Source organism: Ailuropoda melanoleuca, chromosome 3 (genome assembly GCF_002007445.2).
Source record: "Ailuropoda melanoleuca isolate Jingjing chromosome 3, ASM200744v2, whole genome shotgun sequence".
NCBI classification, from domain to species: Eukaryota; Metazoa; Chordata; class Mammalia; order Carnivora; family Ursidae; genus Ailuropoda; species Ailuropoda melanoleuca.
In genome coordinates, this window is record NC_048220.1 from 139,573,490 (window position 1) to 139,596,106 (window position 22,617).

At 46.6% G+C, this 22,617-nt stretch overlaps 2 protein-coding genes across 3 annotated transcripts in view; one reads left to right on the top strand and one right to left on the bottom strand.

Annotated features, from left to right (window-relative positions):
* Positions 1 to 2,360: 2,360 nt before the first annotated feature.
* CCT5 (chaperonin containing TCP1 subunit 5) lies at positions 2,361 to 16,024 on the bottom strand. The gene is made up of 11 exons (XM_002918621.4): positions 15,920 to 16,024; positions 13,242 to 13,302; positions 12,581 to 12,745; positions 10,976 to 11,174; positions 8,936 to 9,128; positions 8,712 to 8,861; positions 6,321 to 6,440; positions 5,480 to 5,665; positions 4,741 to 4,878; positions 3,698 to 3,878; positions 2,361 to 2,639 (listed from the first exon to the last, which is right to left on the bottom strand). The coding sequence occupies exons 1-11, from the start codon at positions 16,022 to 16,024 to the stop codon at positions 2,512 to 2,514; spliced, it is 1,626 nt and encodes a 541-aa protein (XP_002918667.1). The 3' UTR covers positions 2,361 to 2,511.
* A 437-nt stretch (positions 16,025 to 16,461) lies between these two features.
* Positions 16,462 to 22,617, top strand: part of ATPSCKMT (ATP synthase c subunit lysine N-methyltransferase) — a 14,731-nt gene continuing 8,575 nt past the window's right edge. Inside the window, exons 1-2 of one of the 2 annotated variants that reach the window (XM_019799034.2) lie at positions 16,462 to 16,540; positions 20,510 to 20,835. In XM_019799034.2, the coding sequence (XP_019654593.2) occupies positions 16,525 to 16,540; positions 20,510 to 20,835 (342 nt within the window). In that variant the 5' untranslated portion in view covers positions 16,462 to 16,524. The remainder of the gene's footprint in view (positions 16,541 to 20,509; positions 20,836 to 22,617) is intronic. The other variant, XM_002918622.4, reaches the window with a different exon arrangement.

The window sequence follows — 22,617 nt, forward strand, 5'->3', positions numbered from 1 at the left end:
CAAATACCTATCATCTCATTACTACCGACCCCCCTCCCCCCCCTTCCCAACTCCTGAGCCTTCAGCGGAGCCAGATGACCTCTCAGCCCTTCCAGAAGCTACTGTACTTTCCAGTGGTTGCTTATAATGAAAGACCAGGCCATTTAGTGAACATCAAATCAATCTAGCTAGTGTCAGAGTTGGGAACCAGCTGGAAAGCACCGCTGGAAAGCGCCGCCTGCAGTCCAGTGTGGGAATCTGGCCTGGGGGTCCCGTGCCTTGTCACTCTTGCTGCCCCCGCAGGAGTGCAGGGACTGATCCTGTGCTGGGTGAGCCAGCTCTCTGGGACCCGGGTGGTGGTCAGGATTAGGAAAGCTGGCCTGGCAGGAAGGCACGTTTGCAAAGTCTGCTGAAGCATCAGATGGAGACCTAACAGCTGAAGGCTGCCCAGCAAGTCCCCCCAGCACCCCCTGGGGTCACAGGTCCCAATCTAAGCTGCTGAAGACTGGATCTTCTCCATATGATGGAGACTGGTTCCTTTTGCTCAGTGTCCTAATCCTCATTACAGGGTATGGAAATAAATGTTCTTGTTATAGACAAAAAAAAGGGGACGCGTAACTTGTCAAGAGATTTGTAACCGGAAAGTATAAAAGGTCATGTTACCTTGAAGAGGTCCTCACATGAGGTGAAATCAGAAGTTTGTGAAACATCTCTATGGGTCCCATTCACAGGCCGCGTTGTTCCTCTCAGCCCCCAAACCCGCCAGGAACGTGTGTGAGGTCCATATTACAAGGGAGGGGTAAGGTTTAGTGGCTCTTCTCAGGAAATCACGGAACCCTTCAGGCGACATGGTCCAAAGCAAGCTGCTGTGTTGTCTGTAGGCTGGAGTCAGTCCCTGTGAGGTGGGTCTCTGACTTGACTCCAGACCCAGAGGCTCATAGTACAAATTCTAATAGTGCTACTGCACGCCACATTTAGAAATGAAATACACGAGGTTCCTCGTGCAGTAGGGTTTTAAGATGTCATCTATTCATCCGATAGCATGTGCATGCGAGCACGAGTGGGGGCGAGGGGCAGAGGGAGAGGGAGAACAGACCCCAAGCTGAGTATGGTGCCCAATGCAGGACTTGATCCCAGGACCCCGAGATCATGACCTGAGCCAAGATCAGACACTTAACCGACTGAGCCACCCAGGCGCCCGCATTCAGCTTTCAAAACTGGACCGTCTATTCCACAACGTGCTGCTGGAATACCAGCACTCACTCCTAAGCCTGCAGGCTACTTGCTTTGCCAGAGCACCAGTGCAGTCACAGAGAAGAAATGATGACCCGACAGTGAGGACTGATCAGCATCCAGGCTCACCGAAGGCAACCCTGAGACGTCACCGAGGTCAACGTAGACCACAATAATTCACTTCTCAATTCTGGTTNAGAAGAAATGATGACCCGACAGTGAGGACTGATCAGCATCCAGGCTCACCGAAGGCAACCCTGAGACGTCACTGAGGTCAATAATTCACTTCTCAATAATAATTCACAATAATTCACTTCTCAATTCTGGTTAGCTGACTAGTGCCATGAGGAAATCCTCTCCCCCTGGTGGCAAAGAAGTAAACTTCATCATCATGATTCTCCGGAAAAATGCAATCTAGAGAACCATACAAGGGCGTAGGGGAGGAGGGGCCCCAGGAGTCAGGCCACCTGGCTTTGACCCAGCTCTACTGCTCACTGGCCAGGAGGCGCAAGCAGGCAATCCAGACTTGCCTGGAAGCTGTGACAGGACACACGTCCCCTCCCAGGGAGGGGAGAGCAGCACTAGGCTAGCTCAGACTCTCAGAATAAGGCCCAGCCTGTGCTAAGGCCACGGTCACTTTAGGAAGGAGACACTGCTCTACCCATGCATAGTAACCACAGGACCCTTCCTTCCACTCAAACCATTCTAACCTCCCCGTGTTGTCCTGCTGGAAGGAAACCCCGGCGGGGCAACGTGATGCCCAGGGGACCACGTGCAGTCTTAGCCTACGCTCCCTCTGCGGTCTCAGCTAGGAGCACGCCGGTCAGCCCGCAGTCTCGTGGTTTCCCACACTCCCCTCTGACGGGTCTCTCCATCTACTCGGACGGGCAGGGCTGAGCTGCTTTCATTGGATCAAGCCCACAGACCGTTACATTTTGAGAACAAACTCTGCTGAAGCTGTTCAAAGTACCCACAGATTAAAAAAAGAGATCTACTCAAACCCCGTCATTAAGGCCCCGTTTGACTGGTACAGTGTTTCCTGAAGAGAAGGTAGCAGTGGCTTGAAGAGAGCGCTTTCATGGAACGGTACAAAAGCCTGTGAGACGGCACCCCCACAACCGAGTGTCTTTGAACGAAGAGAACCATGGTTACCAAACAGCTATTTTTATTTATCGTTACAGCATCCACAGTGTCTGAAAAAGGACACAGTAATAAATAACTGCAGATGCGTCACAAGACATCCCTTTATTCAGGCACAGCCGTGGGTCTTACTACTACATCTGATTCTCCATTTTTTCCTTACTCCTCAGATTCTCCAGGCTTCCGGATGTCATCAATCTTCAAAATCATTCTAACCATTTGTGTTGCAAGAGAGATCTGTTGCTTTTTGCCAATCAAAGTTTCGATGACGTGTTGCTGCTTCATATCTGAAAAATACGAACAGATTATCCTAAATATGTTTCATATTAATAACTTGCTCTCATTTATAGAATCACAGTAAAACTTAAAAATACACATCTGGAAGAAGCCCCCAGTCCCAGTTTCATTTTCAGAGGAACAGGATTTCATCACTCCCGCGGACACTCTGAACTTGAACCTGGGTGCCAGAAAGCTGCGGGTGGAGGGGACCTCTCTCCATCGACAAGCTCAGGTGCTGGGTGACTAGCTAAAACCTTTCAGAGACATCTCACCCACAAAGTATTCACTATAACATAATTTAGTAAGCCCAAAGTAAGTGAAAAAAATCGGACTATACCTGAAATGTAAAATAATTCCAAGAAAAGCCTAAGAATTATAAATGTCAAAAGAACCAGTCATTCAAGTTAAAAACAAATTTAAATATTTGTCTGACAAAGAGTCGAAGCTGTTATTGAAATCTGCTGGCTGTGAACATGAAAACCACAGCACAGCCGTCACTCCAAGTAAAAGCAAAAATCCTTGGATTCTGTGGTTGGGGAGGACTGCGGGACTCTGGACACGGCCCATTTGTACGGGAAACCTGAGCGCCACCGTTCCAACAAGCTTCTGCTAGGTCAGCCTGTAAACCCCAGCAAGTACAGTACATCACCCAGGAACACACTCCGGAGTTTGTGGACACAACCCCAGAATAAACGGACAGCAAAAAGTCCATTTCAGAGCTGCTTCCCAGGACACCCAGAACCTCCCTGACAGACACCTCTGTAAAGACGAAAAAGGGGAATGATTTTCTAAAACCAGAGATTTAAATGGAAGTCATCTTTGGTATAAAACGGCAGATTATATTTTACCGTTATTAAAATCAGTGCCATGTTGCCAGGAGCAGCAGTCTAAGCAACTCCTAAGGTAATCAAACGAAACTTTCTAAAACTGGGGACCTGATTATCTCTAGTGTCTAAGTATTTAAAGATACGATAAGCTCACGCTGTGCACAACACACTGTGCAGCCAGCATGAAATCACTCGCTTTCAACCCATCGCAGCCCCTCCGAGTGGCGACTGCTCCTCACCATTTGTACCCTTGTGTAAACAGTCAATCCCAAGAGCGGGGTTCATCTCCTTCACTTGTCTGGCTCGGACTTCGGTCATAGTCTGGATGGGATTCATGCCGCTGTTTTCAGAAAGAGCCATGGGGATGACCTCCAGCGCATCGGCAAAAGCCCGCATGGCATACTGCTCCAAGGTCGGGCACTGGAAGGGGACAGGGTTACAGTTAGCACGCTTGGCAGAAAGGAAAAAAACCCAAAAACCAAAAAACCAAGGCTGCAATTTGGAAATGTAAATAAATCGCATACTTTGAAAACCTAACTCATGAAGAATTCTAAGAAAAGGCGGTCTTATTTTTAATCTACCGGAATATGTAAATGTCACTACAAAGGGAAGAAAAGGTACACGTCTGACACAGGTCTCAGATCAGCTCTTACACTTCATTTTTTTAAACTATTCTTTTTTTTTTTTTAAAGATTTTATTTTTTTATTTTATTTTTTATTTATTCGACAGAGACAGCCAGAGAGAGGGAACACAAGCAGGGGGAGTGGGAGAGGAAGAAGGAGTCTCCTAGCGGAGGAGCCCGATGTGGGGCTCGATCCCACAACGCCGGGATCACGCCCTGAGCCGAAGGCAGACGCTTAACCGCTGTGCCACCCAGGCGCCCCTAAAGATTTTATTTTTTGACCCAGAGAGAGAGAGGACAAGCAGGGGGAGTGGCAGGCAGAGGGAGAGGAAGCAGCAGGCTCCCTGCCAAGCATGCAGCCTGACACAGGACTCGATCCCAGGACCCTGGGATCACGACCTGAGACAAAGGCAGATGCTTCACCGACTGAGCCACCCAGGCGCCCCTCCTACTACTTTTAATTATGATATTCAATTAACTCTGCGCTTCAAATAACATCGTAAGACTGGAGAGTGACCGTCAAGGCTGGGTTCTGGACACCTGCACCTGAACACGTGCGCGAGGATCACAGGCAGACGCTGGTTACCCGCGGCTACCATGCTTCGTCCGCAGCACCACTGCTGTACCCACCAGGGTCAGAAACGCCGCGTGGGCTTTACCTTGTCTGCCTCTTGGCTCACTGCCAGGGCACAGGCTATCTCGGCGGCGCCTCCACCGTACACCACACGGTTGTCACGGATGAGGTTCCGGATGACACACAGTGCGTCGTGAAGGGATCGTTTTGCTTCCTCGATGATCTGGGGAAGACAGTTTTGCCTAAGTTACTGTTATCACAATGTATCTTTTTGAGAGTCAGCTACCTGCACACTGATTTAATCTAGGTGTTGGCTGGGTACTGGAAATACTCCTAACTCCCCTAATAAGCTGTTTTGGTTAAGAACAAATGGAGAGAACGCGCCGGTACATTCGTTACCAGAAGTTTCTACCTTTACCCTCCTTTTCTTCTCTGTAATGTAGTTAGAACCACGCAGAGGCAGGCAGGGACTCTTTCTGGGACCCATGACCAAGGCGAGGGATCAAAAAGTCCAAAACTGACCAAGAAAAACCTCCTAAGTCTAACTGATCACGAAGCATTCTCAGGGAAGGGAGAGATTACCGGTGGTTATTTACTGGGGTCCCCTACTTTCACTAAGAGACTCAAAGACCAGTGTGCCCTGCAGAATTTACGATGGAACATGGTCTTTGATAATTTCACATCCTGGTATATCACAATTTCTTTGAGAAAAATGATTGTTTTTTTAAAAATAGCAATTATATCTCACTTAAATATATTACAGGCAAAGCCAAACCACATTCTAAAAGCAGAAAATATGCAGGACAAATAAACTGGATTCTCACCATCTTATTTCCTCCTCTGATGAAAATGGTCACAGCCCTGGAGTTCTTACATTGCTCAATGACCAGCATTTTGTCCTTAGTGGTCCCAAAGGAGATCTCTTTTACAAGACCAGCAAAGCCCAGCTTCTCAGAAGTGAGCTCTGAGAACCGTGGGACGATCCGGCCTCCCGTTGCAATGGCGATGAGCTAGGTGGGGTGGGTCAGGAGGAGGAGAGAGACGATGCTGGTGAACACTGAATTTTCTAAATCAGACCACAGATAAGCCAAGCTAGGACCACCCTGTTGTATCCAAGTGCTAACCCACACTAGCCCGAAATGTCAACGTCAACCCAAAAAGCCGTGTCACTCAGTGTGGTGTGAAGGGCTGGTGTCTTGGTCTGGCCCCATCACCTCGCACACTCCCCATAGCTCTTGACTGCCTCTCCAAACTGGATCGAGCTCAGAACAGCAGCCCCTTCCTACACCCTGGCTGCAGTGAGGACCAGAGGCCATGTATGTCTGGCCACAGACCACATCTGGGACGTCCGGCCATCAGCATGTGACTGACACAGAAGTGGGTAAGACAGGGCTTTCCTGCCTTAGACAACCAAGTGGGATGACGTATGGAAAGCATTTCTAAAAACCAGAGCACCAGAAATACACGGCTCTGCTGTTCTCATAACAGTATACGTTTTTACAAATAAAAACAAGATTCCAGCACTTTTCTCTCTCCTAGTTCCTCCTCCTCTCATCTACGGAGCCTTGGCACGATGTGGTTACTGAGGGCCAGCGCTATCAAAGCAGCCCCATACCCGCACAGCTCAGCCCCTGCGTTCAGAAGTCTCCGCACGGCGCGTCCTACCTCTATTTCAGGTCCTCCTACCCAGCGAACTGCAGGAAGGTTATTCTGGAGAAGTAAATGATTCGCTTCATCGTCGAATCCCCACTGGCAAATAGCTAGGTTTGCCCCTGTTTCTTTAATCTGGGGAAAAAACCGCCACAGTCATATTAATAAAAATGTTCCTCGTGCTCGAAGAAAGATAGGATACAGTGGGGTGTGCATTAAAACAAAGCAGAGAAAAGAGAGGGAAGGGAACACCCAAGTGTCTACTTTCTGTCAGGCCCAAATTCCAAATAATGAACAGGTATCAACAGGAAACAAAACCATTTGTTTTTTTTTTTTTGGAATATTTATTTATTCAAGAGAGAGAAAGTGTGCGCTCAAGTACGCACATGGGGAGGGGAGAGGGAGAATCCCACGTAGACTCCAAGCTCACTGCAGAGCCTGACACTGGGCTCCATCTCACGACCCTGAGAACATGACCCGAGCTGAAATCAAGAGTTGGACGCTCAACTGACTGGGCCCCCCAGGCGCCCCTGGAATCACCTCAGTTTGTAAACTATGCTTTAAGGATCAGTAATTCATGCTGAACCCCGTGGCTACAACGAAATAAAACGAGGACGTGTCAACAGGCTTAGCACTGCCCCAGGACCCAGGGTGACAGCCACGTCTCACCACAAACACCCGTAAGGCAAGTTCATTCTTCATGTATGTGTCCAACAGGAACGGCGTCTTTGATACACACTCCTCTCCACTAGCTTTTCTCATTTGAGTGCATGACCCTCCATGGATTAACAGACAGATTTTGGGCCCACACTCTGCCTTCCACCCCTGCGGTAAGCCACTTGTCCCGGGAAGGCAGCAATGACCAGAACTGTGCATCCTGCCCTCGGCGGTCACCTGTGGTGGCTGGGCCACGCCTCACATCCACTCTGTCTGCACCCAAGCCTCCTGAATCTTCCACCACATGGGCTCTCTGCTTCTAGCCCATGGCCCTCTGGAACTCAGTCTGTTAACAGCCCACTCGTTCTTGCACTGCTTCTGGCACATTCCTCCTGTGAACAAACCCTGGCTGTCCCCTGAAATCAACCCGCGTCAGCACCTCTCCTCGAACGGCTAGTTTTCCCTCCCATGTGTTCAAAATGGAAGGTGTCCTTCTTGGTCCCCACAACCGACAACAACGTTCCTCTGTGGACAACTCTCATTCCTTAGAACGTTAGCATCTACTCCTGTTACATTCCTACTATCATTCTCGGCAACCCACACATCTACCAACACCATCTGTCCAACTCCCCTGGCCTCTTAGTTCCTGCCACCTTTTCGCCCAGTGCACCTTGGCTGGCATTTCCACAGCAGCCCTGTAACCCAGATAATAGGTTTTAGTTTACCAACTCCTGCCAGCATGCTCTAACCTCTCAGCCTTGCTGTTCCCTGCACATGCCAACCACGTTCCTGCCTCAGGACCTTTGCACATGCTGCTTACACCCACCTTACCTCAACCTGGAATGCTCTTCACCCGGGCACACAGCTCTCACTTTGCTTAGGTCTCTGGCCACATCACCACCTCAGAGAGGCTTTCTCTGACCAGTGTCTTTCACAGAGCCCGTACCCACTTTCCCCTTATTCTGCACCTCAAGAGCTAGAGCCCTGCTTTGCCTGCTCTATCTCAGGACCCTAAAACAGCGCCTGGTATACCGCAGCCAGAGACACGGGTCACACAGGAGTAAATGAATCCAACTACTCCCGGGAAGACAGACGGCAAGATAGCTTCTCGTCTGTTCGCCATGAGAAGTAATGTTCGTGGAGTGCCGATGCTGTAAATTCCCAAGGACAGAGTTCTGAAGACGAGCCACTGTCGGGCATGTGCACACGTAAAATATCAACAGCCAAAGAAAAAGGGTTAAGGAGTTTACAACGGTCTGACTTGAGCAAAGAACCGGAATTACTATTAATTACATTCTAGTTTAATTCCAGTTACTCAGTAACTCTCCTCTCTATGAGTTATATTTAGATGTCTCGAACACGTGCTGAGCTGTACTGAAGTTGTCCAAACCTTGAACGTACTAGGTTACAGGTGTCTAGGAAAGCAAGCATTGTAAAATCAAAAGCACAGCTCAAAGTAAGCCAATTCTTTCAGGCACTCCACAAGTTACCACCTTAAGACAAAATCAGCTTGCTTTCCTCCTTAAGCCTTTCTGTGCCCTTTGATTTCTTCTCAGTGTGGACACTTATTACTTTTACAATTTCAAAGCGAAGTAAGGTGGCTCACACTGTTAACACGTGGTCTGGAGCCACACGAGGAAGCATCCGACAGCGCTGGTGAGCGCCAGGAGTTATCTATCAGGTGCAGGTCGACGGCTAACCGCATCCTTTCAGAGGCTAAAGTTTACTCACAACTACGGTGGGACTTACTTGCTGAATCATCTCTTCAAACTTCTCCTTTTCGTATTTCTGAAGGGCTTTATAATCTTCTACAGAGGTAACGTCCAGCTTATGCTTGGTCTTCGGTTTGGGTGGTTCAAACGGGCACGTGAGGATTGCAATCTTAGCATTTTCTACTTGCTACGGGGAGAAAGAAACCCTTAGGCTGGTGGATTTAAGAGCGAAAAAGCTGAAGCTGAAAGGCACGGACTTACTTTTGGCATCTGTGGGTGACTGAAATCCTTGTCCACGATCACTCCCTTAATAAGTTTCGTGTCCTCCAGCCTCCCACCCACTTTGCCTTCCACTTTGATGAGCTCAAAGTCCACGTCTCTGCGCTGCATGTCCGCCACGGTGAGGATGGCATTCACGGCGATCTCAGCCATCTGCCGGTGACAGCTGTTAACCCTGAGGGAAACCCAAGACAAAACTTTCACGTTTGCAGACAACTATTGTAACCACAGCAGGACATGGAATACAATGTGGTAACTCAGGGATATTTTATAAAACTAGGAACGTTCTCAGTCTATAGAAAGCAATGCCACTGGAACCCACACTTTCAACAGTCTGGGGCAGGGCTTCCTAATCTGGGATCCACAGACCCCAGGGAAAACCTAACTGGAATGGGGGAAAAAAAGTGACATCTTGTCTGAACAAGGTGTGGCACCTAGTGAGGAGTGAGGAGTGAGGGGACTTGCCATGACTGCGATCTTTGCAGGAATTTCCACCAACATCAGTTACAGACTGGGGCGGGGGGGCAGTGGCAGTATCTTTTCTGAAACCTTTGAACATCTGAACAGACTGCTCAATAAATTTACTTCTGGTTGTAGAAAAACTGCATGGAAATTTAGTACTTGAAACACAGTGCCTGAAATCGAGTCATTTTAGAGAGAAAAGAACCATGAAACTGTAAGTGTTGTTAGTATCTTAACCAGGGGATTTATAGTACTTTGCTTTATGCTGAATATATTTGGCCATTATTGGTTGTTTTGAACATCTTCTGTACTAAAGACCTATGTGTGCTTGATTTTATGAAGACCTGCAAATACAGCAAGGTCAATTTATTTATTTTTATTTATTTTTTTTTTTAAAGATTTTTTTTTATTATTTATTTGACAGAGATAGAGACAGCCAGCGAGAGAGGGAACACAAGCAGGGGGAGTGGGAGAGGAAGAAGCAGGCTCATAGCGGAGGAGCCTGATGTGGGGCCCGATCCCATAACGCCGGGATCACGCCCTGAGCCGAAGGCAGACGCCTAACCGCTGTACCACCCAGGCGCCCCAGCAAGGTCAATTTATAAAGCCACAACAACGTGGATTTGTGCATCTGACTACGGGTAACACCTGCCTTCCTGGAGAAGATAGTGCTCTACTTGGGACAGAGGCCATTCCTCTAGCCAGCGAGTTTCAGCACCTGCACAACAGGAGACACCTCACACAGCACTGTGGTGGAGGCCTTTCCCTGGGGGTAGAGGGAGCAACGATTTCTGTGGCACTCCCCCCAACGGCTGAGTCAAGACTGCCTTCCTTTTTGCTAAACCATCACACACACAAATTAAAATTTAAACATTTCTCACACTGATCTTGATTCAAAATAACCAGTGTAATAAAGCACCTCAGGGTAGATTTTTATCCCACATTATGGCAAGAGCCAGTAAATCTCTGTTATTGTTCAAATAAGTGTGTCCCTTGGCTGAGGCTGCTTTGAGTCTCCAGGGGACAACTGTGTCTTTGAGCCCCCAACGTAGCAGCAGGCCTGGTAAATAGCAGGCATTATGCAAACACTCAAAACACCCAATGTAACTCAATTTCAAGACGCCCCTCTCACTAAATTAAAATTCTGTACCAGTAACTTGCTTGTTGAATAAATGAAAAGTGGAGCCCCTCCCCCTAAATGGCTTCCTAGCAAAGAAATGGTAGAAGTGTTTCTGAAAATTAACACTCCCCAAGTAGGACCATTTTCTGCTCGATTTCCAACACAGCCTACCCTACTAAATTAAAGAACAGTTTCTCTTACAAATACTGTGGAAAAAATTTAATACCAAAGCCTGAACTTCTTTTTCCAACTAAAACAGATGCATGTGGCTATACCTGCATTAAAAACAAAAGCAAACCAAAACAACAACAAAAACAGAGCGCAGTACACGGAACCAGAACGAGGCCAGCAGCAACCACCAGAGAGGATGTCTTCAGCAACAAGCACACACACTCTGCTTCTCTCCAAGGGCCAACAGCGGCACTCTACCGTAAACGTACACTTTGGAGCCCAGCGTGGTCTTGGCGGTCTGAATCAGGGGCTCAGTGTCCTTCATGTCAACGAGGACACTATCGCTGATCTTGTCCAGGTGCTCAATAGCAATACGGGCAGCCTGTTCGTAGCCGTCGGCGATCCTGATCGGGTGAATGCCGCGGTCCAGCAGCTGCTCGGCTTCCTCCAGCAGGGCACCGGCCAGGACTGCAGACAGGACAGTGCGCGACCAGATCAGAAAAACACTAAAGCTTATGTGATCGATACCGATTAGACGCTACCCTAGAAATAGGAAGGTTCTGGAATTAAGGTAAAAGTATCTTGGGGACAGAGGTATTTTTTTTAAAAGAGCCTCTGGTTTTGCTTTTAGCAAAGATCTAATGGCAACCCCCTTATAAATGGGTGTTCAGCTCTCAGTGATGCACAGAATGTAACTGAAGGATGTAACCTAAAAACATCTTTCTAAGAGCAAAAACCTCTTATGTTTCCCGGGCCAAGAATTTCTTTTCTTTTAGGATTTATTTTATTTCACTTAAAGATTTTATTTACTTATTTGAGAGAGAGAGAGAGAGCATGAGCAGTGGGGAGGGGCAGAGGGAGCAGCAGACTCCCCACTGAGCAGGGAGCCTGATGCAGGGCTTGATCCCAATTTTTTTTAAGTAATCTCTACACCCAACACGGGCCTCTGACTCACAATCCTGAGATCAAGAGCTGCATGCTCCACCAAGTGAGCCAGCCAAGTGCTCCTCCCAGGCCAGGGATTTCTATTGAGTAAAATTCGTTGGTGATAAGAGGATTTAAGAACTTATGACTTATCCTCCCCACCATCTTCCCTCCCTTCTTGTTTTACGGTCACAAAGAGGAGGAATACTGTTTGTTTTACTACTGCTACACTCCAAGCACATCCATAATACTGCTTGGTACCCGATAAATATTTGTTGAAATGAATTCAGAGCTCAACTGCAGAAAAAGGTAACATTAAAGCTGTTTCCCTCTCCCACCTTCCCCAACTTTTTAAGTATTTCAGACCTTCAGAAAAAGTACAAGAATACTAAAATGAATAGTTTACCAACATCATTTTACCACATTTGTTTTCTCTACAAACGCACACACGTAATTCTGTTCAACTATGTGACAATTGGTTGCGAAAATCACGCCACCTCTAAGTATCTGAGCATCCAGCCCCAAGTACAAGGGCATTCCCCTACAACACTATAATGTAACTGTCATGCTCAGGAAACTTAACGGGGCACTACTCTGCAAGGGGCAATCCACAAATCCTCCGTGTATCCCAAACATCCCTCACAGCTGAAAAAGTAAAACAAAACAAAAACAACAAAAAAAGCACCCACCCAATCAAGTGTTACGCATTACAGCTGGCTGCCATTTCTCTTTGGCTCCCTTGACTTAGAACAGTTGTTTAACGCTTCCCAACCCTTTCTTGTTCGTCCAGGAAAAGGACTTTTGGGCCTTGTATTGATCATGTCCTTCAACTTGGATTTGCACGACTGTCTCCTCACACTCTGATTCAGAGTAAACATTCTCGGCGGTGTGTGTGATTCTAACTAACACCTCTGAAACAGGGTGTTAGGAAGGCTATTCTGCTTTCTTACCAACCACCCCTGTGGTCCCATCTCCAATTTCATCATCCTGTGATTTGGACAGCTCCACCATCAGCTTGGCAATCTGGTGATCGACGTCCATCATACTTAGAATGGTGGCACCGTCATTTGTCACCGTCACGTCACCATCCTTGTCCACCATCATTTTATCAAGTCCTAGAAAGATGGCAATGTTTATAATGGCATTAAGCAAGAGAATAAAACCAAAATCTGTACCAAATACTGTAAGAAAAACTTAGGCCTCTTGACCCAATTCCTAATTACAGAACTTATTATAAAAATTTTACATAAAAGGGTATCTACATGCAGACACTTTCAGGTAAGCAAAACACTGGAAGCAATCCTAAAGGCTAAAGCTAGACAAATGGGAGAAAAAAAGGAGCAAACTGAATGTATTATTAATTATAAAAAGGGACAACTATGACTTGGAAAATGCTAATGAAATGATGTGAAGAGGGAGGGAAAAACCCTGACATAAAACTGTATGCGCCTATGATCACAACCATGTTGAAAGCCTAGAGCACACAAAACAAGTTTGTTAGTGTTGGAGGCCTAAGATGCCCCCTGCCCCACATCCCAACTTTATAAAAGGGTTATATCAACTGTCTATAATTGATAACATTCGCCGAAAAACAGAATGACAGTCTCTTACCATTTGGTCCAAGTGATGTTCTCATTGTATTTGCTACAGCCTTTGCTGCCATGATATGAGACTGAAAAATGAAACAGAAAAATACAAATGTTCAAGTTACATATCATAATAGTTAAAAAGCACACAGCTGATGATTGTAAAATCTCCTTTTACATAGCTTCTGTTCTCTAGAAGCTTTTATATTTAAGAGACAACATCCAAGTCTAAGTAAGTGTGGTAACCTCCACAACTACCAGCTTCAGTAGACCATTCTTATGTAAAAGAACAGAACCTAGTACTTTAACTCACCCATCTATGAGGCAGGTTCTCTTATTTGCCCCATTTTACAGCTGAGAGCAGGGGCAATCTGACTGGACAGGCCCTGCAAGACCACTCTGCAAAGCTAATCTCGCGCGAAGAGTCCAGATGTAAGCATACGACACCTTGAACTATTACCCCATGATACACGGCAGAAACGTACCTTTCTCTTTCATGGTCAAGCTGATACGCGACCTATATGTGAAAAGTCACCCTTCCTTGTCACATGCCAAGGGTATCAATAAGTAATGGAAACTTGTAAGCATCCTTTCCTGTTTGCACACATAACCGGGCTCATTTTCCCTCCAAATGTTGTTTCCTTTGCTCCCAGTCTTGCTGTCACCAACCTAACCTGGATCCACAGCACCCTACAGAAATGTAGGGTCTCTTATCTACTCTTATCCTTTAGATTCATCCAACACCAAGCTAATCATCGATTTTTCTCAAACATGTTATTCACCAGTCCACAAACCTTAAATGACTCCGTAGTGCCCCAACACTGAAGTCTGAAGGCTTCAGCGTTTCTTTCAATGCCCTCCACAATCTAAGAGCTAATTCCCTCCCTGTGACGATGGGCCATACTTGATCCCCAAATGTGTCCTATGATCCTTGAAACAGCACGGCGCATAAAAGGCGCTCTGCTCATCAAAACCCTGACCAACTTTCACAGCAATTCAAACGCACATGTTCTGTGAAGCCCTCCCGGGCACTCCATCTGGCACGTAAGAAAAGACAAACTTTGTAGATCTGTGAAAATGCTGGTCGTCATTAAAATACAGATTGACGGATTTGTCTGTGTAATGGAATTTTTAAAGGATAATCATCACAGGTAAGTAGTTCTTAACCAGGGAGGATTCTGTCCTTCGGGAGACACCTGGCCATGCCTGCACACATCTTTGGTTGTAATAAATGGGGTGGGGGCTGCTACTGGCATGCATGGAGTGAGTAAAGGCCGGATGCCGCTCATCGTCCTGTACAGGACAGGTCCACACAAGGAAGAATGATCTGGCCCCCCAAATATTAACAATGCCAATGCTGAGAACTCTGGCTCTAGACCACTGGCTTTGGAGTCAACCACAGGTGGGCTCAAATCCTGGCCCCATTCTTTATTGACAAGCTGTACCACCTCTCTGAATCATGGCCCCTCCTGAAGTGACCCCATGTAACCCTCATCCCTAGCTTGAGGAAGCTGTACTACCCTCACTGAGAAATGAGGTTCAGAGACGTTGTGTAAACAGTCAGTGAGAGGACTGTATGCTTTCTTCACTTGTTTAAAATACAAAGACACCAAGCAAACAAACACACCTTAGATCTGGTGATGCTAACTCACTTTTAACAAACCCTAAAGAAGTCTGTGTCCTTTCAAAGCTTCCCCTGCATTTTCTGTCAAAGTCTGTGTTCAGATGACTTTCTCACCTGGACTCCTGTTCCCTGGTTTAATTCCCCTGGTGCTTTCTGTCCCCTTTTGTCCACCAGACCCCACTTCCTAAAGTACAGTTCTACCCGAATTATGGTTCTGCTCAAAACCCCCTTACTGGCTCCCCTCCTTCCCAGGGCTAAATCTGGACTGCAAGGCGTTCTAGAGCTTCCACCTTCCAGGGAACTGCTGTTAAGGTAAACGAGACTGGGCTCCATCAAAACCACACTGCTCTTTCTCTCTACAATGTGCCATGCGTTTTCCTGGCCAGCTTTTTGCCTTTGCTGTCCCCTCTCCCCCAAATGCTACCTCCGTCACATTCAAAGCAGTGACCCCATCCCTGATCAAAAGCCACCCTCCACCTTTTATCTGCCTCCACAACGGTGATACGCTGCCTCCTATTCCTCGCATTATGGTTATGGGTGTCCACCTTCCATTCTGGCAGTGGTATTTTCATCTCTAGGGGCACACGATTTTCGTTTTTACGACACCACATCCAGTATCGCGCCATATATAAAGATGCTGAGACATTAAATACTTTGTTAACGACTAACCCTCTAACCAGTGACAAAGAAAGGGAGCCTCATCCTTTGGGGGCTGTTGCTTGTTTCCTGGCCAGGTAACCCGAGAATACCCACCCTGCTTCTTCCCGATGGAAACACTGTACGAACGACCAGAGAGGCTGGAGAAGCCATCGGAGGCGGGCTCACAAGCCTAAGAATTGAACTGCCCTACCCAACGCTAAAGGGCGCCAGCGGCTCTACCCCAACCCCTAAATTGGGATTAGGGGCTTCTACGCCGGCCTCGCCCGAGCTCAAGGAGCGGGGTAGAGGGCCGGAGACGAGACGAGGTCCCCGACCTTTACGGGGAGCACATGGCGGAACCGCTCCCAGGCTTGCGCAGGCGCACAGCCACGGGCTTCGGCCGCCTCCCCTCATGCCACCGACAGCGTCCGTCCCGTTACCTTGAGAGCCTCAAGTCCCATAAGACGAGATTTGCGATCCTGATCCTTGATGATGAGGAAAGGGCGCCCATATTCATCGAAGGCGAGGGTCCCCACCGACGCCATGGTGCAGCAGCAGTGGTTACTTTCCCTCAACCCGTGGACACCGCCCCGGAACCGAGAACACACCTTCCGTTCGCGGGAGGGCGCAAAGTGCGCGCATGCGCGGTCCGGGTCGCGTGAGACTTATTTTCCACCCGAGACTAATTTGACGCCAGACAGTACCTTCTGGAACCAGAGGCCTTAGGAAACATCTATCATCCACGAAGCCGCGGGGGGGGGTTAAGTTCGAAGACACGGACGGGAAGTTAAAACCCACAAGCCGAGAGCAGATGGAACTCATTTGCCAGAGTTGTACAATGGAAAGCTTCCAGGTAGTGGGTCCCAACGAGGAACTCGTTTACTTGCAGCGTCACTTTCTCCCTCCGTCCCACCCCGGCTCCGAGAAGATGGTAGAACCCACTTCCGGATTTCCACCCTCCCCGCCTCCTCCTTTCCCCCTCCCCGCCTCCTCCTTTCCCCCGCCTTCGTGGCCCCCTCCCCCCCAAGCCTCAGGAAGTCTCGCGATGGAGGGAGGAGGCGGTGAGCCGGCGCGCGCGGCGGGCTGCAGGGGTGGCGGGGGCGGGCCCCACGTGGGGCTTGTGGTAGGCTGGGCCCTTCGCTGTCCGGATGCGGCCACGCAGGAGGGGGAGCCGCCGGAGCACGGGGCACCGGGCGCGGGCCGCTCGCTGGTACCGGCATCTAGCTGCCCGGAGCGGTTCTGAACGCTCACGGCGTCTACCCCACGGTGTTCGGAGTTGTGAACTGGAGTCACACTGGGTGGGAGTCATATAGCGTGGCCGCCGACTAGCTGGGTCTTAGGGGAAGTGACTGAACCGCTTTGTGCCTCAGTTACCTTGCCTGCAAACATGGCAGGAGTGACAAGTGTATCAACCTTGCACAGCTTCTGAAAGGATTCAGGCAGAACGGTGCCTGCCCTTAGCCAGGTTCTGTGTAAGTGTTTGTCGAAGGAATCCCCATTTTGCACAAATAGTCCAGTAACCTGGGCGCTGTGCTATAGTTAGTAAGAAGCAAGGTTGCACAGCCCAGCGCTAAGGGTCCCACTCTTAATTCTAGCTTTTTTAAAAAAAGGTTTTGTTTATTTATTTGACACAGAAAAGGAACACAAGCAGGGGGAGTGGGAGAGGGAGAAGCAGGCTTCCTGCTGAGCAGGGAGCGTGATGTGGGGCTAGATTCCAGGACCTTGGGATCATGACCTGAGCAGAGGGCAGACGCTTAACTGAGTCACCCAGGCGCCTAATTCTATCTTGATAGTACTCTGTCTGTGTTTGCTTAAGGAGAGTGGTCATTACCTAATATTTTTATAGGCTTAGATTTGGCCATAAAAAGTGATAAAGTACAGTTGACCCTTGAACAATGTGGGGGTTAGGGGTGCCCGTGCAGCCTAAACCTTATAGTCAGACCTCCTCTGTAGTCAAAAATGCATGTGTAACTTTGGACTCCCCCAAAACTACTAATGTGTTGATGAGAAACCAGTTACCATATTTCGTATATGTATTACATACTGTATGCTTACAGTAAAGTAAGCTAGAGAAAAGATGTTATTAAAATCACAAAAGAAAATGTTTACAATACTGTATCAAAAAATCCATGTTTCAGTGGATCTGTGCAGCTTAAACCGGTGTTGTTCAAGGGTCTACTGTACCGATCCATGGATCTTGAAAACATTATGCTAAGTGAAAGAAGTCAGTCACAAAAGAGCACGTACTATATGATTCCACTCCCATGAAAGTCCAGAATAGAAGCTCTGTAGAGACAAAGTCGATTAGTGGTTGCTTAAGGATAAGATGTGTGTGTGTGGGGGTGATAGCTAAAGGTTAAGGGGTTTCTTCTCGAGGTAGTGAGAATGTTCTAGAATTGACTGTGGTGATGGTTACACATATCTATGAATATACTAAAAACCTTTGGATTATGTACATTAAATAGGCACATTGTATGGTATATAAGCTGTTAAAAGTTAGAGAGCTCCCCCTGCACCCATAGTACGAGCCTAACAGTAGCAGTTAACAGTCATCATTTACTTTCTCACTTTGAGCACTAAGTGCTTTATATGCATTATTTATTTAACTATTCCAATAACCCCATGAGGTTAGTATTATTTCTGAATTTTACAGGTGAGGAACCTGAGCCTTGGCCAAAACTTCCGTAATGTTACACACTAGTTAAGTTCTGTGACTTTAGAACTTTATGACTCAAATCCTTTTAACCACTGTATAATCGAAATATCCACAGGATAATTTTGCAGAGGCCTGGCAGATGGTACTTTGACTTTTTATGAAACCGTCAAATGCATGACTGTTTACTCTAGCATGTAAGTTCCTCCATATGATGCTGAAAAGCGTAACTGAAACGTACTTAAAACTCTTGCTTTCTGTCAAACACCATCACCTTCCTAATCTTTACTTTTATCTTATCTCCAGTACCAGCAGTAGACTCTTGTTCTTGTTTCTGAGTTGGATTTCCTCTGTGAAACCAGTTTTAAAACTCACTTTAGGGGACGTCAGGTGTCAAGAACAAAGCTCCACCGTGTGTGACATGCTAGTGGTTGGTCAGTGCCTTGAGCATTGACTCACTGTAGAGGGCCAGCTTTTCGTGTGTTCTGTGTTCACATCTGTACCTCACAAGTTGTAACAGATCACCACATTTCATGGGTATAGTAGGCAGACCCCCCTCCCCCCCGCCCCATCCAGGTCCAGGTCCTAATCTCTGGAACCTGTGAATATGTTCAAATACAAGAGAATTTATAAATGGGATGATGTTAGGGCTTTGAGATGGGGAGATTATTCTGGCTTGTCTGGGTGGACCTGGTGTCCTCACAAGGGTCCCTATAAAGAAAAGGGAGGCAGGAGAGTCAGACGGAGGTGTCCTGATGGAAGCAGAGGTTGGGGTGATATAGGGCCACTGGCCGAGGAGTGTGGGCAGCTTCTAGATGCTGGAAAAGGCAAGCAAATCCATCCCAGCCTAGAGCCTCCAGAAGGAACCCAGTGTTGCCAGCCCATTTCAGACATCTGACCTCCTGACCCGTATGATAATAAGTGTGTGTTGCTTCAACCCTCTAAGATTTCTCACTGCAACATTGGGAAACTAATCCGAGGGCCTTTCCAATGGTTTATTAATTCTTGAAACCATGGATATTAACATCTTCAAATGACAAGAATCTGTTGTTCTCTCCCCCCCACCGCCCCCCCCCTTTTACTATCTTCTGTTTCCTATGATTCCTGTGTTTTGGGCCTTATCTTCTTTTTTTTTTTTTTAAAGATTTTATTTATTTATTCGACAGAGATAGAGACAGCCAGCGAGAGAGGGAACAGAAGCAGGGGGATGGGAGAGGAAGAAGCAGGCTCATAGCGGAAGAGCCTGATGTGGGGCTCGGATCCCATAACGCCAGGATCACGCCCTGAGCCGAAGGCAGACGCTTAACCGCTGTGCCACCCAGGCGCCCCTGGGCCTTATCTTCTCTACTAGACTGGGAGCTGCTTGGGGGCAGCCTTGTTCCCTGTAGGGTTCAGCACGCAGCCAACGGTGGACACTGTCAACATGTGCTGAGCAGTGTTCTAAGTGCGTTCCTTGCATCCATTTGTTTCGTCTGCACAGTGACCCTGTAATCCTCATGTTATAGATGAAAAAACCAAAGTTCAGAGAGGTGAAGGGTCGTACCCTTAGCCAAGTGCAGAGCCCAGGTCCTCAGTCGGGGTCATGCTCTTACTTGCTGTGCTGGGCTCCTCCGTAGTCAATTTCAAAATCATTTTCAAATCGGTTTCAATCAAGGGAACATGAGATTCTCTTAAGACTTGTATTTTAAAGGGAAAAACTCAAGGGGAGGGTATTTCAGGTATCTTTCATCCTCTGTTTTCAAGTGATTGGAGTTACTTTATTCCATACCGCTGCATTGAAATGATTATTTTATCATTTGTTCTTCTTTGGATCTTCTTTAAAAATCTTTCCTTTACCGTACTTATTTTTTTTTGGTGAAACCTGGTTTTGGTCTCCTATTGTTTGACCCTTGAATCAGTGCAAGTGGACTGTAGATACCCCACCAATTTTGATGTGAGATCTGTGCATCTTATTCGAAATAGGGTAGTAATCAGACATTTTAATACTTATTTGTGGAGCTTTGTTCTAAACCATAAAAATACGGAGTTCATGGTTAACGTCTGTATTAATGTGTATTTTTATTGAATTCATAAAATACCAAAGAGGAATGAAAACATTGTTTTCTAAGGATGACGCCAAAAAAAAAATTAGTATGTTGGAAAGAAAAGATTTTAGTCAGTCTCCCATTAGAATTGAATAATTTCCTCGAAAACACTTTAATTTAGTTGAAGGAATTTAGAATTCATGGAATTCTACATTTGTAATTTAGATTGTATTTAGCTAAATCATCCTTTAAACAGTAGGAGTTTGTCAGTAAGCGTTATTGAAAAAAAAAACAACTACCTTGGATTTCAGATTTGGTGCGATGTACGTATTTCCTGCTTGCTTCCCATCTAGGTACACCCCCGGAAATCCTTGAAGAAAGGCAGTCAGGATGTGTTTTACCTTCAAGTCTCGGAGCCAGCAGTTTGAAGAAGAGCAGTTGGGGGTTCTTATTTACTGGGATTGTTGGTGGGACGCTGGTGGCCGTGTATGCCGTGGCCACACCGTTTCTAACACCAGCCCTCCGAAAAATTTGTTTGCCTTTTGTACCTGCAACTACAAAGCAGATTGAAAATGTTGTGAAAATGTTGCACTGCAGAAAGGGGTCCCTGGTCGACATTGGCAGCGGCGACGGGCGTATTGTGAGTTACGCTAAGACACTTGAAGCTTTCGGACTAGAGGTTTTAAAATTCCTGTTTCGTTTCTTTTTCTTTTGTATCAAGTTTTATTTAAATTCTGGCTAAATTAGTTAACGTAAAGTGTAGTATTGGTTTCAGGAGTAGAACTTAGTGATTGGTCACTTCCATACAACACCCAGTGCTCATCACAAGTGCCCTCCCTAATGCCCATCACCCATCTAGCCCATCCCAGCTTCACCTTTCTTATGAGGTTCATGCCAAGCCCTGCTAAATCTGACAATTTAATAAATAGTCGTTTATTTTGTGTGTTTTGGCCGAACTCTCAAACCCTCCAGCATGAATTAGAATTTATTTTTCTCAGATTTAATTGTTCTTTTTTTTTTTAATGTTTTTTTATTATATTATGTTAGTCGCCATACAGTACATCCCTGGTTTCTGATGCAAAGTTTGATGATTCATTCGTTGCGTATAACACCCAGTGCACCATGCAATATGTGCCCTCCTTACTACCCATCACCAGTCTATCCCATTCCCCTCAGATTTAATTTTTCTGAAAGGTGAAAGTGCTCTGTAGATTTGCTAGGTAAAAAGGAGCAATTAATTGGTAATTAAGAAATTTTCCAGTAAAAAAACTCAGGCCAGTAGAGGTGGTTTAATTAGAGGAAACATGTGGAGTCATGGAGTTACTGTAGATGTTTACTTCTACGCTTATCTGTGTTTATACATACATAATAACTCCCACTGGGTAATGTAGAATTTTTGAAAGAGCCAGGGCATTAACCCTCACTTATTCAAAGATCAAACTTTTAGTGATCTGAGCTCACTGCAGCTGAGAACCTATAAGTAAAGATTCAGGGCCACTGACTGTCCCACGGGTGTCCCCAGCATGTTCCTCCATGGGCACGGTGGCACCATCCTTAGGCCCCCATCCAGTGATGACTGGGAAAGTGAGGACAGCATTAGTCAAGGCTCGAGTTCTGGAAACATTTGGGTGGAGACCAGCGGGGGATTGACTCCTTTCACCACACTCTGGAGCATGGACCTTGCAATGTCATCATGGTGACCTGAATAGCCAGGACGAGGTTAAAACATACCTCGTTTGTTTTTAGGAAATCAAGAGGTGTATCTGTGAACCAGGAGAAGGTTGTAAAACCCGGTTTTGAATGCTTTACACTTCTGAGTAGTATCTTTGTGGTTTCCTTTTCTTCTTAAGGAGGCGACACTCTAGTTAACGAGGGAAATTACTGGGGGCAGACGGCTCCTTCGGGATGCTCCCTTGAGGAGTGGTGGCAAGACCGAATGAGCAGAGACCCCAGGCCAGCCCACTGTCCTCACCTTACAGAGGCCGTGGCCTTCTACAGTTGACTTTATTCTGACTCTTTCCATTTTACTTTTACCCGTTTTCAATTTTGAGTGAACAGTCTTTAAATACTAAGGAAATGTGTAAGTAATTGCAGGTTCTCACTGACAGGTCATTTTGATTGCAAATTACACCTAGTTCACAAAACATTCTCCCAGGCAGATTCATTGCCTGCTGCTGTGCCATCACTGATGGAGAGAGACAGTGGGTTTTCAGCAACTTCTCGTCAAGCCGACCCAGGGGTTGGCCAACCTAGAAGTGCTCTGTCCAAAGCAAACCTGACGGTTGTGATGCTCGAGGTGAAATCTTTGATAAAAACATGAAAACTGACTTTAAATCAGCATTATTTTGTGTACAAAGCTACATCGTTTTATTATTTTTTATTATTTTTTAAATTTTTTTTATTATATTATGTTAGTCACCATACAGTACATCCCTGGTTTTGATGTAAAGTTTGATGATTC

Excerpts from the sequence above, each read along its gene's own strand:
- CCT5 (XM_002918621.4), bottom strand. The coding sequence starts at position 16,024 with ATGGCGTCGGTGGGGACCCTCGCCTTCGATGAATATGGGCGCCCTTTC. Across the intron at positions 12,746-13,241 it reads AACATCACTTGGACCAAATG|GACTTGATAAAATGATGGTG; the intron begins GTAAGAGACTGT and ends CCATCTTTCTAG. Across the intron at positions 8,862-8,935 it reads GTCACCCACAGATGCCAAAA|CAAGTAGAAAATGCTAAGAT; the intron begins GTAAGTCCGTGC and ends TTCTCCCCGTAG.